The following is a 13,872-nucleotide window of genomic DNA, read 5'->3' on the forward strand; positions in this document are numbered from 1 at the left end:
ATAACAAAACTGTAAAATAATATGGAAAAGAAAAATCTTTCTGCTGTTAATACAAAAGTAAACAACCATTCTTATTCAACAAAATACAACAGCCATTTAATGTTTGAACACAACATTTCAAGATCGATAGATGGATAAATATAATGTAAATGTAGATACAAATAAAATTAAAAAGACATAAGGACACTCAGACACAAAAGTAAATAAGAAATAACAAGTATTAAAAAAATGTTTAACCAAATTTAGCTATTAAAAATATCAATGTGGAACAAAACTTTGGAACAAAACATGTAAAACATGTAAAACACAGAAACAATTAGACAGAAGACCAATTTCTGAAACAAAACGTCCTCTGCAGTTGCCTGACTTTACTTTTTATTGTTATTTTTCCATGTGAATTATATCTTTGGTTGACACAGTCAACAAATAATGAAATTAAGGTTTTTTTTTTCTTTATTAAGGGATTTTTTTCTTTATTAAGGGATAATCTAATGATTATTACAATTTATTAGTATTGTTATTGTTTGTATTTTGTTACTGTATTTCAAATATCTGACATGTAAGAGAACGCCTCATTTTAATGTTGGACAATAATCTCTGTGCCTCTGATATAAACGGGGGGGGGGGAATAGAAATATAATTTAACCCCAGGTTAGGTTGGCAGAAGAATAAATAAACAGAAGCGTAGAAGAAGAAGCTCTTTGCTCCGCCTCTTCCGGCCACAGCAGCCAATAAGCGTTCATCTTTTCTCTTCTCTTCCTTAGCTACTGTACTGAAAGCGTATTTAACAACATGTGGAAGTCACATTGATCGACAATACAAGAATATCGCATAATATACATTTTTCAATTACAGAGACTCAAACTCAGAATATATGCTGTAGGTTGGATTTGAGCGCAAACTCACCGATGAAGGTTAGTTTAGCTGTTAATTTATCTTTGGCACGTTGTTTACCTTCAGATCCAGAGTAACTACTGCTCAGCAGGTAGGAGCGGATACCACTTAATAAACTTTTCTCATCTCAAGATATTTTACATTGATATAGTTATTATACAGTCGGTATTACAGAGGTAATGTTTATTCAAAACTATGCTGAGAAAGCTGCCCAGCTAGGTGAGTTAGCCTCAAATTGCACTAAGAAAAATAGGTGTTTAAGCGATTAGGAAATTAATCTGAATCTTTTCCTTGTTTTACATTATAGTAATTTCAATATATTTGGGATTTTTTTGGGTCAGATCTAAATAGCAATTTGAAGACATCAACTGGGAATTGTGATGGACATTTTTCATTGTTTTCTGATGTTTTATAGGACAAACGATTAATTGATGGAGACAATAATCTGAAGATTAATCAATAGTTACAATAATTGACACTTATTTAATAATTTATGACACTTGGCAATCTTAATATCTTGTAAGGAAGTTGCCTGCTGACACAATTTCTTTTCTCCTTGCAGGTTGACATCATACACTGAGCATCAGAGCAAGTGATACAAAGGCAGCTGTACCCGAGTCTAACTGCTGTGCTCATGATGGATGACTTGGAAAGAGAGCTAGTGACTCTTGAAGATGATGACATCAACTCTTCAGACGACAACTCTTCAAAGGGATCGAACATATCAAAGCTCCCTCTGGTTAATCCCATAATGTTTGAAGGTGAGTTGTTCTGTTGCTAATATAGAATCTATTAGAGCTAAACTGATAAATGGTCTGGGCCGATATATCCTCCAATATTAACTTATTGCAGGTATATCGTCATCAGTGTATATGATAGCTGATAGATAACAAAAAAATCATTATATATCATTATCTGGTTTTTGACACTCAATATCGATATATTTGTATCAGCCTCAAAAATCCAGTACATCAGTTGAGCTGTGAGACCTATAACAGTTAATAATGATAACGACTAATGCATTAATGTCATTAAGTAATCACTTTTTTTTTTTTCTGAAGAGAGATCTAAGGAAACTGGGTTTCACCAGAGTAGCAGAGTCTGTCTGGAGCACATCAGAGAAGCCCTGCTGCATCACAGATGGCAAGAAGCAGCAGAATATATGGCATGTTACCCACAGATTTTAGAAGACTCAACCAATGGCACAGCTCAGTCGTATAAAGAGGTAAGTTTGGTTTTGTCCGTCTGCTTTCGTGTCATGCAGACAGTGCCTAGCCAAGGACATACATTGTGACACATAATTCTACAGTACAACATGAACAGAACACAGTATCATTATCAGCGATACTTTGACTCCTCTCAAGTTTCCACAAAAGCTCTGCTTCTATAAACTAGTGATGTCGCGATGAACCTTCACGAAGCATTGAAGCTTTTCAGAAAACTGGTTCATGTGCACACGCTGGTCAAAGAGTGTAAAACAGGCAGATATATTACAGATGATGTCCACCATGTGATACACTGTATTCATAAACAAAGTGTCAGTTATGTAAACAATTTGATAAAACACTTCCTTGATATTAACATACTTTTTGCACCCCAGCTTACTTGGAGAATCAGCGCTGAGATCCTTCACCATCACCCCAAATCAAAGCTGGAAGACTACAACAACATCTATGAGCGGATGAAACACTCCGGAGTTAAACACTACCTCATGGTAAGTTAGCTGGGAGACCTGCCTGCGCACATTTAAAAAACAAAACAACAAAAACAAACATTTGAGACCTTCTTTCTTTGTGTTTCTAGATCTGTCTGGAACATTCGTTCCACCTGCTGCTTAGTGGTCACATCGAGGATGCAAAGCGTCAGCTGTCTGTCTCTGAAAGTTGGAGGCATGGGAAGGAGTCAGCCGCTCAGTATCAGAGGACAAAGCTGATCCACGCCTACAGGAGTTTACTGGATTATATCATCTGGTGTGACAAGAAGTTCACACACGCCAAGACTGGTAAGGTGATACACAGTTTAACACCCAAAGCATCTATTATTTACTCGTCTCAGTTACTAGACATGCCGCAAACTCTTGCGTGATGTCACACTGCCACCTACAGGTCGCACTCAGTAACTTCTGAGATACAAAAAAGGAGCAAATGTTGGGATTAGGTTGTAGGAAATCTATTTGTATATCAAAACTTTCCACTAAACGCCCTCTAGTGTTTGTGTTAACTGATCCTTCTGTTTCAGAATATTCCAACTCAAGTGAAAACCAAGACATGCACAACTACTTCAGACAGGCCTCTGTGAATCTGAAGGAGATTTTGAAAAACCCTGGCGTGTGGGATCCCTTCATACTGGGTTACGTTGAGGTAAGAACTCATTCCCAATTTCCTTTTATTAAAGACATTTGTATTATTTTTAATAACGAAAGATAGAATAGAGTCAGCAAAAATCTTGATAATCAACTTATTATTAGTTATAAATGTCCTTGAATATAACTACTTTGTATTTTGATATCATCCGTATGTTTCATGCCCTTGATTTAACTTTCATGTTTTCAGATGTTCTTGTCGGGCTTATTATTCTTCAATTTCAGGCCCAGCTCCAGGGAAATGTCCCAACTTCCTGTTTTATTTTGGCAGATGCTGGAGTTCTATGAGGATCACGAGGAGGCTTTGGAAGTCCTGAATGATTACGCGTACGACAACACTTTCCCACCTAATCCCAACGCGCATGTCTATCTGTACCAGCACCTAAAGCGATGCGATGCCTCGGAGAAGAAACCGATGAAAGTATTGAAGGTACGACTGTATTTATATTGGTGCTCTAAAGAGAGATGTGGAACTATAATGATCTCTGTGAAACTGCTTACACATTAGAATATTTACTTTGTTTGATTTACAGTAAGCACACAAACATATTGTGTGTCTGACGCGTCCTTAAAACTTTACTTCCTCACGTCGTAGATCCTCCGTGTGTTAGTCCCGAGCCACGAGTTGATGTTGGAGTACAGCTCTCTCCTGCTTCAGTCAAGTAAAGTCTAAAAGTCTTTCCAGATAATCAATGATTCATAGAATTAATGACAAGTTTCTTCCTGACAAGGCTTATTGTTTCAATGTAAAAATACATTTCTTTATAGTGTTTTTAGGAAAATATGTCTTGAGAAGAAAATGTTCCTCTTTATTATAGCCATGTCTCAGAATAACAATGTTTCTGTTGCATAACATCCATTTTGGATTTATTTTCTTCCCCCAGAGAAAATCGGTGACCTCCAGAAAGCTTTAGGAGTCGTTCTGGAAATGCTGGACTTCGCCTGCTGGAGGAGCAACCTGGACGTGTGGGAGCGCTTAACGGCCATTATTCAAAAACTACAGTTACAGTACGTACAACATGTTTGGGAAATTGAAAGCTCTATTTAAAAAATAAATAAAAATAATAAATATATATATATATATATATATATATATATATATATATATAAATAATATATATATATATATATATATATATATATATATATATATATATATATATATATATATATATATATATATATATATAATAAATACATTTATATTTATTTATATATATATATATATTATATATATATATATATTATTATATATATATATATATTTATATATATATACACACACACTTCACTAATTGTTCTTCTGTATATCTGTGTATTAAAACAGAAAAGACTGGAAGGACGTTGTCGATACAAAAATGGCTGAAAGACGAGGCTGGTGGCCCGCGCTGCACTTCACGAGCTTCCACGCGAGTAAAGACTCCGAGGAGAACCCGGAGCTCATGCAAGTGAAGGCACCGCTCACACAAATCCTTTGTCCGGGTAAGAAGGTGTACATGTGCGCAAAATCACTTGTGGAAAGTGTTGTTAACTGTCATTACTGTGGATGATGTGTCAATCCTGAATATTAGCTGTAAGTTTGGCCAAGAAATACTCATTTGTATTCTATATGTATACGATTTATTCTGATATCTGACCATAGTTGTATAGGACTTCTGATATTAGTGCAACTGCTTGTAGTTGGTAAGAAATGGAGCAGAAATCAATGCATCTGAGTAATGTGAAGACCCTATGAGGTTGTGAGTAAACGCTGAAGTTACACGTGTTTCTTATGTGCACTGAGACATTTTTAAATGATCTCTTAGTCACATGGTTTATTATAAGTTGGTGTATTAATCACCTGCAGAGAAAACGATAACGCCGCAGTTTGTGAAAATATAAATGTGTTAATGAGGTGGTTGGATCTGTACTTTACTCCTACTATATATATATATATATATATATATATATATATATATATATATATATATATATATATATATATATATATATATATATATATATATATATATATATATATATATATTTATGTATCTTTCTTCCTGCAGACCTATCGCTCAAGTACACAACTTGGCAGGACACCGGTGGAGAGTGACCTTGAGAGAAGAACTCCAAAGAGAAAATCAAATCGTGTCTCCACGACTCACGATCAGGAACAGCTGAGATGCTGTCGGAGAAGCAACTGAAAAACCCCGATGAAGATTTTTCTTTTGTTGATTAACTGACACACACACACACACACACACACACACACACACACACACACAAAGTGAAAGCTTTCGGATTGTACCGTGACATGTTTTTTCATTATCGTGGCACTAGCTACGTTGCCCACTATGTGGAGCTCTTGTTCTGCATGTTTTGGATCGAGTGTCTGGAGGCTGTGACTGCATCACTGTGGCAGAAACTGAGCGTAGCTCTGAATGTCAGTGTTCATGTTGCTTTTGTGGTTTCTGTAAACATTTTTAATTGAGTCTCATTCTGACCTCAGCTGACCTTTTGGAGGTGCTTTAAGGTCACACGTGTGTGTATATGTGTGTGTGTGTGCATAACACACAGCCTGAGGGGTTTTTCTCTCTATCACGTCTATTGTCATGTCAGAATAATCAACACAGACTAATGTGCAGAAGTTTAAGTGAGTGGGACATTGACAGGTGTTTGCTGATAATAGCGACAGTATGAGTCCTCTTCCTTTTGAATGTGAGATGTGTCTTCACTCAAAGAGATTTATTGCCTTGTGGTCAGCTTGTATTTTACACACACGCAGTACATGCAGCGCTGTCAATCTTGATTTTCACAAAGAGGCTTGCACATTTTGACGCCATATATTTCTGTAATAAGGAGTATTTTGTATGTTCCAGGATCCCAAGCCTTCAAAAGATGCGCTCACTCTCCTTTAGACCGAACCATGAAATAAAGTCTTGCATCCAGCAGCAGGCCAATTTAATAAGTGAAAGTGTTTGTAATGATTCTGTTTCGGCTTGCCACAATGTTGGCCATGCAGCAACTCAGTGAGCCGTACTCTGTGTGTGTGTGTGTGTGTGTGTGTGTGTGTGTGTGTGTGTGTGTGTGTGTGTGTGTGTGTGTGTGTGTGTGTGTGTGTGTGTGTGTGTGTGTGTTGCTTTGCAGTCATTACATAAACCAAAGCCCAAAGCACTTGCCCGACCACAGGAGCAGCTGCAGAAGGGATCTGGGAATACATAACATGTCGTTTGAAAATTCAAAACTTGCAGAGCAGTGGAGAGGATGGAGTTAGGAGCTGGTCACTGCCCTGGATTGTGTCCTGGTTGTGACCTTTTTAAAGCATTTCCCCCGGGGGCTTTGAATTGTTTTAATCACCTACACAGATGCTCACAGTCTTTGCACTGCTCTCTGTCATGGAGTGGCTCTGCTGGGGTTTGGTTTCTTCCTCAAGGGCACCTTGACACTTTACAGCAACGCTCTTTTGTCAAGGGATTCAAAGTGGAGACTTGTCTCGGGCTTTGTATCGTACTCTTCACACACTCCAAGGTTGTTCCTCACCATCTCCCTATTTTAAGTTTTAATTATTTTCTCACCAAATTTGTCAAAAAGGATAATTTAGTTTCTCCCTGGAAACTTGAAAACAGTCCGAATTAGTAGATGTAATCAGGAATCATCGAGACTCTCGAGCAACAAAAAGTGTTCCTGTATTGCAGCCGTGAGCTTATTGCTGCATCCCGAGCAGGAGTCTGGGGCAGGACGTCCTGACTGCTAACAAGTCTGTGTGTCCATGTATACTTAAGACACTGAGGTAGTAAAGGGAAATCTCCACATTCGAGAGGCTGAAACAGCATTTTCTGCCATTTTTGCATGAACAATAATTTCCACGATTACCAAAATAGTCTTATCGATTTTTCTATCGATCTACTCATCAATTAGTCGACTATTCTTTGCAGCTCTAGTCGCTGTTCATCGATATAAATCAAGACATTTTCTGAATTTAGTTTGTGGAGAGGGACATTTTATATTTGAATGATTCAAACTATCCTGTTCACTTAGAACTCACTTGTCTTTACTGTAAGAGTCTTGGAGAGTAATGGCAGGTGGTTACACACTCTTGAGTACATCCACTTGGTGCCACTGGACACTAACGGCTCCACCGGTTCTACCAGCTTGGTCAGTCTAAGAAGAAAGGCAGCGATGATTAATGTTCATCTGGGAATGCACCCCAAGGTTGTTGGAACATACTGTACTGTAAAATCTATCAGGTAAAAGAAAAAAGAATCCTTTCTCTGTGGGCTCATGTGATGACTCTAACAGGCCCTTTATACCTCCTCTAGCTCAGGGAGGAATCTACTGACGTCTTCGGCCTAACCTCACTATGAACTGACAGGCATAATAATTGTTGTGTAATTAATCACGGGCGCAGGATGCAGACCGAGAGAAAAAAACAAATCGTGTAGGGAGAGATGTTTTAATTTTATGCCTGGCGTAGAGAGACCCTGGATGTTGCTTTGTTGTGTGAGTCTGACATTAATTGAGTTTTCCTTCCTCTTACAGCCTCACTCTCTCCTCTCCTAGCACACACACACACACACACACACACACACACACACACACACACACACTCACATACACACTCACACACTGCAGTTGGTGACTCAGGGACTCGCTTGGTTGGTCTGCTGGGCTCTGAGGATTTGCAACCTAAAATTCAGACTTGCACAGTGACAGTGTAACATCTCAGTAACTCTGCAAGACATTTGAAGTGTGGTGTGGTTTGAGAGTGCAGGGAAAAGGAGAAAGCGTGATAATTCAGCCATGCAATTCTGACTTAACATACTGATGCGTTCGCCAGTGCTGCACGCTACAAGCAGGGAGGAGATAAAACAGCAGGACGCAAAGTCTGAATCATATTCAAAACTGCAACTGAAGATGAAGCAAAAAAATGAAAGGGAAATACAAACTCATGAATGAAAAGCGTACAGAAGTCAGCTTTAAATCTTATCATAATTACATTTGCTTTGGTGCAAAATAGCCAGCGTGTAATGGGGTGTATTCCAAACCTATGATGGCCCTTTTGAACAGCATGATAACAAAAGCCTTTCGACACACTCATCTCACTGGCAGATGCTAAGACAAAAATTGCTTGAGGGGAGTCAAGTCTTGGGGAACTTTAAGGGAGAGAAGAAGAAAAAAGAAAGAAAGGATTCCCAAAATATCCTCCCCATTCTGTCTGTAAAGTTGAAAGTGACAACCGCAATACCTTTGTTCTTGGAGTGCAGCTGCAAAAATAGCGTTCAATAATGTATTAGGAGAATAAAGACTGTGAGCTGATTTCTGGGGAGACGGCGCTCAGCTCTGCGTATGTGCCGAGACCAGGAGCTTTCTCTGCTGAGCGCAGACTGTGAGGACAGATCAGGACGGTGAACGCAAACTGATCCTCTTGACTTCTCTACTTATCCAGGGAGGAATGAAATCTTGGCCTTGGAATAAACAGTTTATCCTATATTTACGTCCGCTCTCACATCTTCACTGGGGACGGGACAATCACTGATAATTACTGAGTCAGGAGCTGAAATGTTGCTCATGCACACAGTTGCACGAACAAACACTCCCCCCCCCCCCCCCCCCCCCCACCCCTCCCTCTGAAGCTGAAGACAAGCAGTGCAGAACAGCAATGTAATGACTCTGAAATGCAAAGTGCCCTGACCAACAGAGCATTCACCTGAGGCTATGGAGGTTTAATTTCTTGCGTGCCTGAGTGTGATAAGTGGCAATCCGAATGTTGTGACTTTCCTTCAAGCTCTGCAGAGGCCAGCCAACTGGAGCACAAGTGGGGGGGGGGGGGGGAAAGACAATCCCTAAATGATCTGAAATCTGAAGAAAGAAGCACAACAGAATTCCAGGAAGGCATCAACTATTAAGACGAGCAAGACAGCAGTGACACAATCTACAGATGATAGTCAGATAGACAGTGTTTTGGTTTGGTTTGACTCAGAAGGAAATATTGCACCTAGAAGAGAGGATTTTAACAAAGGCAAGCGACAATCGTACTTCAGTTTAAGATTTGTGGCGAGCTTTTGTCCTGGTTATCAAACAGTCGTCGGCAAACTCTGTGGAGTTTGGTCAAGAACGGGTCAAACGACTGTGTGTAATGTGCAGTTTTGGGGGTGACACGTAACAAAGTAACGGATTACTTTTAGTTGTAACGAGTAACGTAACGTGTAATCACTATCCACTAAAGAGTCTCCATCTTTCAGTTAGATCATTAATACAATTCCTGTGCAGGGAACAGCGCCTGTTTGCCAGTTCTCTGGACATAATGAAGAGGTGCGATATTACGTCTGGCGTTTGAGCCTGCAGAGGTCCAGGTACCGTGAGCTATGATCGTAGACTCATTTTTGTAAAGCAACTTTCGGCTCATTGTTTTGGTTTTCTTCACCTTTTTTTGCTCTTATCAACTGATTTTTGTGCAGCAACATGCAGCTGTTTTTTAAAGCAAATAAACGTTCTGATAAACCTGCCGTACACCTCCTGCTCAGGATCAAACCACCACCAGTTAGCGACTAGCTGCTCAACATAGTGGAGTAAATATTGTCTTTACATTCATCAGGTGACCAGGAACGTGTGTTTACAGCTTGTTGCAGTTATAATTATTAATAATCGCTGCAGGTTTAATGCGTATTTGATCGTGTATTCGTGATTTATTTATGCTTTGAACAACCTAACTCATTTTTTATTTAAACATTTATTATCCAAATAGTTTCTTTTCCGTTTTGTTATGTTTTTAAATTCTTTCACTCGTAACTGTGAACTACAGGGTTTTAAAAAGTGCCACATTAATGAAGTATTTGTTTTGTAGTCATGACTATAGCCCTTTCCTGCAGAGGGCACTCCAGCCATCTGCAACATACTGCATGTATTTGATGTGACGTCTCGATCTCAGCGTTAAAAGCTTTTCATTTAAAGTGTCGACGAGTCTCTGAAAGATAAAATTCAACATGTGGGCCTCTTTTGTGTGGATTCACATGATGTCATCTTTTAATTTATGCCCTTTTCTTGTCCTGAAAGTGTGTTTTGACTAACAGAGAAGCATAATGACTCTGCTTTTCAGTAAACATGTAATCTTAGATTTTTGGTTCCTACTGTTCCTCTTTTTTTCTCCAAATACAAAGAAAGCATAATGGATATTTATACACTTTGAGAGGTGATATCATCCACCGATACACCCACGCACTCACTTATCAAACCTGCAGTCTGCAAATGAGTTTCACACTATGTGCAATCCTCTGAAACTCTACAGGTATAATACAACGATTCTTTGTAACGGTTTTCCTGAAACCAACTTGTTATCTATATACAACTCACTGACTCATGTAAGCGTATGTGTGCCCATTGACTCATGTGGTCCCTGATTATCTGTAATTCTGCGTAAATACAGTGAGCAACGAACAAACAAGGAGCTCAACCTGACTCCAAAGAAGCCTTGTTTCTCAGTGTCTCCGTGGTGGGGGGGGTTGTGTGGTTGGAAAATACAACAAAGCCTTTTGTACTTTGATGAATTTGGGAGTTTAAGATGCCTGTCTGTTTCTACATTCCTTCTTCAATCAAAACTTTCTTTCTTCATGTTTAGCGCTAATGAGAAGATGTTAGCATGCTAACATGCTAAACGATGATTACATTACATTACAGTTCATTTAGCTGACGCTTTTGTCCAAAGCGACGTATAAAAAGTGCAAACAATCATGAGGATAAGTGCAGAACAACAGCTTCAAATAAGCCGAACATACAGAAACAATAGAATAAGATTTCAACTGTTACAAATAAGCCAAACCTATAGAAGTGCAACATACAAAGAGCTTGTTTTTGCCGAGGTGCAGTCGAAACAGGTGAGTTTTCAGGCTGCGACGGAAGGTGTGAAGACTCTGCTGTCCTGACATCAATGGGGAGGAAGTAAATATTTTTTTAAAGATAATGTTTTGGGCTTTTAGTGCCTTTAATGATAGTACATCATGAGATTGTGAAAGTGAGAGAGAGAGAGAGAGGAAGACATGAAGCAAAGGTCCACAGATTGGATGTGAACCCCGGCTGCAGCGAGGACTCAGCCTTTGCGTAAGCACTTGCACTTAAACACAACTCACAAATATGTTTGTATTCATAAGAAAGGCTCAGTTATTTTCTACAACAGCTGGTCACTGTAGGTGTCCGCAGGTGTTACTCAAACAGGAGTAAATAGTGACTTTTTGGGGGACTATTTTCAATCGTGGATGAATACACATTTGGTGCTTTAGTGAGTAAGGCAGCAGGACTGTGTTTGTGGGATATTTTCTTAAAATAAACTACAATGCCCATGCTCATTGTAATGAAGGAACATGTCACCCAGTGCAACAATGTGGCTCATTGATGTGTGATGTTAATAGTTTTTGGACAACAATTGAAGTCTGTCAGACTTGAGCCGCACAGACAATCCTTGTTAGAAGAATAAGTTCATTGTTGGTTTTGGTCTTTTCATGGGATTTGTTGACAAGAGAAATAGAGCATCACCAGGCTTATCCTCTGATGAATCTATATTAGAGCTTCAACTAACGATTATTTTCATTATCGATTAATCTGCTGATTAGTTTCTAGATTAATCAACTGATCGTTTGGTCGATTAAATGTCAGAAAACTTTGAGAAATGTCCATCCCAGTTCCTAAGAGTCCAAAGATGTATTTAAATGTCTTCTTTTGTTCGTCCAAAATATGATAATATTAATATGATATCATAATATGATATAAAACAGAGAGAAGCAGGAAATCTCCGTACTTGAGAGGCTGAAAACCGTCCATAAAAATTACTTAAAAGATAATCAATAATCAATAATCGACTAATTGATAAGTCGACTAACCGTTGCAGCTCTAATCTCTATGTTTTTTTTTTTATGTCTACATGATATAGACCAGGGGTGTCAAACATGCGGCCCGTGGGCCAAAACCGGCCCGCCAGAGGGTCCAATCCGGCCCGCTGGATGACTTTGCAAAGTGTAAAAATGAGTTGTTTTGATCATAAAGTAAAATACTGTTCCAGATACCTGTGACTAAATGTGTTGTGCCTTTGTAGACACACTGTGACCTGTAAGTTGTAACACACATGTGTAAATGATCAACTGAGGAACAATGTTGTTGAAATTGCACCTTTTCTTCTTAAGACATTTCAGGTTGTTCATAATGTTTAGTAAAAAGATAGTTCATTAAATGTGAACACTTTCCGAATGTACTAAAATGTGGAGTTGTGGTTACTTACAGGTTATTGTGCTGTGACGTTACTGGTCCGGCCCACTTGAGATCAAATTGGCCTTTATGTGGCCCCGGAACTAAAATGAGTTTGACACCCCCGATATAGACAAACACTGAGCGAATCAATTATAAACTTAGCTGAATCTGTCTGCTAGTAAATGTTTACTGCCTGACCTCATTCAAAACCGTGTGCTTCTTCTTTTGTATTCAAAAAGCTGTGATGGTGTATTACGGGCTGACATTTCGCCGCTGGCCTTTAAATTTGCTGTTTGTGTGTCTTTGTCCTGTGTTTAACTGTGTGTTAGGTCAGATTAACAAATGGTAAGGCCGGTGGCGGGCTGAATAACAGCATTAAACCAGAGGACAATGGGAGCGTGGGACTAAGCCCTTTCACAACCTGTCTGACAGCTTGTTGCGTTGATGTCACCCTCTGACTCAGGCCGTTACCACCGCCGCTGTCACCCTGCATGACATCACCAAATGACACATATCACTCTTCACTGTTCTCCTTTCTCTCCTTTTGTCTCTCTCCGTCTTCAGCCATTTGAATACTCAGTCTGCGAACAAGGAGGACGAGAGCATGAATGGACATCATTAGTTTTCCAAGGACTCAGATAAAAGGAGAGGAATCTGAGAACAAAGATTGTTGGGTCAGGTGACATGCTCTCAGGAGATTTAGGGCGGCAAGTAATGATTATTTTTCATCCATTAATCTGCCGCTTATTTTCTTTATTGGACGATTAATCATTTGGTGTATAAAATGTTAGAAAGTAGTGAAAAAAGTCTTGTTGAGTCAGTCAAAAACACAAAGATATGCAGTTTAATATGAGATTAAAGAAAAGAAAAGCAGAAAATCTCCATATTTGAGAGGCTAAAAACTAACTTTATCACTAACAAATACACACATATATTTATATATATATATATACGTAAGAGCATTTGATCAATGTTGTCAATGTGGAGCACATTTCAGATACTTGTACTTGATACTACTACTCTGTATACTTCTGGGCAGATTAGTAGTATAGTACTTTTTAAAAGTAACTTGTAAAAGTAAAAGTGTCAAATATAATTAGTGTCTGAATTGTAGTGAAGTAGTACATAAAGCACAGGTATGTCAAAGTTGTACATGCACAGACAAACAAGGTGAACATGTAGTACATACTGTACTGATATGCCGATATGACGTTCACACTATCACGTCTATTATTTAATAGCTGACTCACAGAAGGTTTTTAAATGTGCTACTCTACACACCTGCTGTCTGGTAAGTTTTTCCTCGCGAAATCATCGTCTGTCATACAGGAAGTGAAGCGTTTTACATTTCTGACAGCTGCAACAGCTTGTGCAGAATAATGTAGGGAGACTGAGGAGTT

At 38.9% G+C, this 13,872-nt stretch overlaps 1 protein-coding gene across 2 annotated transcripts; it reads left to right on the top strand.

The window, feature by feature from the left end:
* The first annotated feature begins 773 nt into the window (after positions 1 to 773).
* Positions 774 to 6,327, top strand: taf1a (TATA box binding protein (TBP)-associated factor, RNA polymerase I, A). Of its 2 annotated transcripts, none has more exons than XM_029425374.1 (11): positions 774 to 985; positions 1,457 to 1,655; positions 1,956 to 2,119; positions 2,495 to 2,608; positions 2,698 to 2,896; positions 3,133 to 3,254; positions 3,528 to 3,686; positions 3,852 to 3,918; positions 4,141 to 4,264; positions 4,584 to 4,738; positions 5,305 to 6,327. In XM_029425374.1, exons 2-11 carry the CDS (start codon positions 1,529 to 1,531, stop codon positions 5,349 to 5,351), a joined length of 1,278 nt encoding a protein of 425 aa, XP_029281234.1. In that variant the 5' UTR covers positions 774 to 985; positions 1,457 to 1,528; the 3' UTR covers positions 5,352 to 6,327. The 2 variants fall into 2 exon arrangements, with proteins under 2 accessions (XP_029281234.1, XP_029281233.1); XM_029425373.1 differs by having other exon boundaries at positions 774 to 914.
* The last annotated feature ends 7,545 nt before the right edge of the window (positions 6,328 to 13,872 follow it).

Source organism: Cottoperca gobio, chromosome 24 (genome assembly GCF_900634415.1).
Source record: "Cottoperca gobio chromosome 24, fCotGob3.1, whole genome shotgun sequence".
Taxonomy (NCBI): domain Eukaryota; kingdom Metazoa; phylum Chordata; class Actinopteri; order Perciformes; family Bovichtidae; genus Cottoperca; species Cottoperca gobio.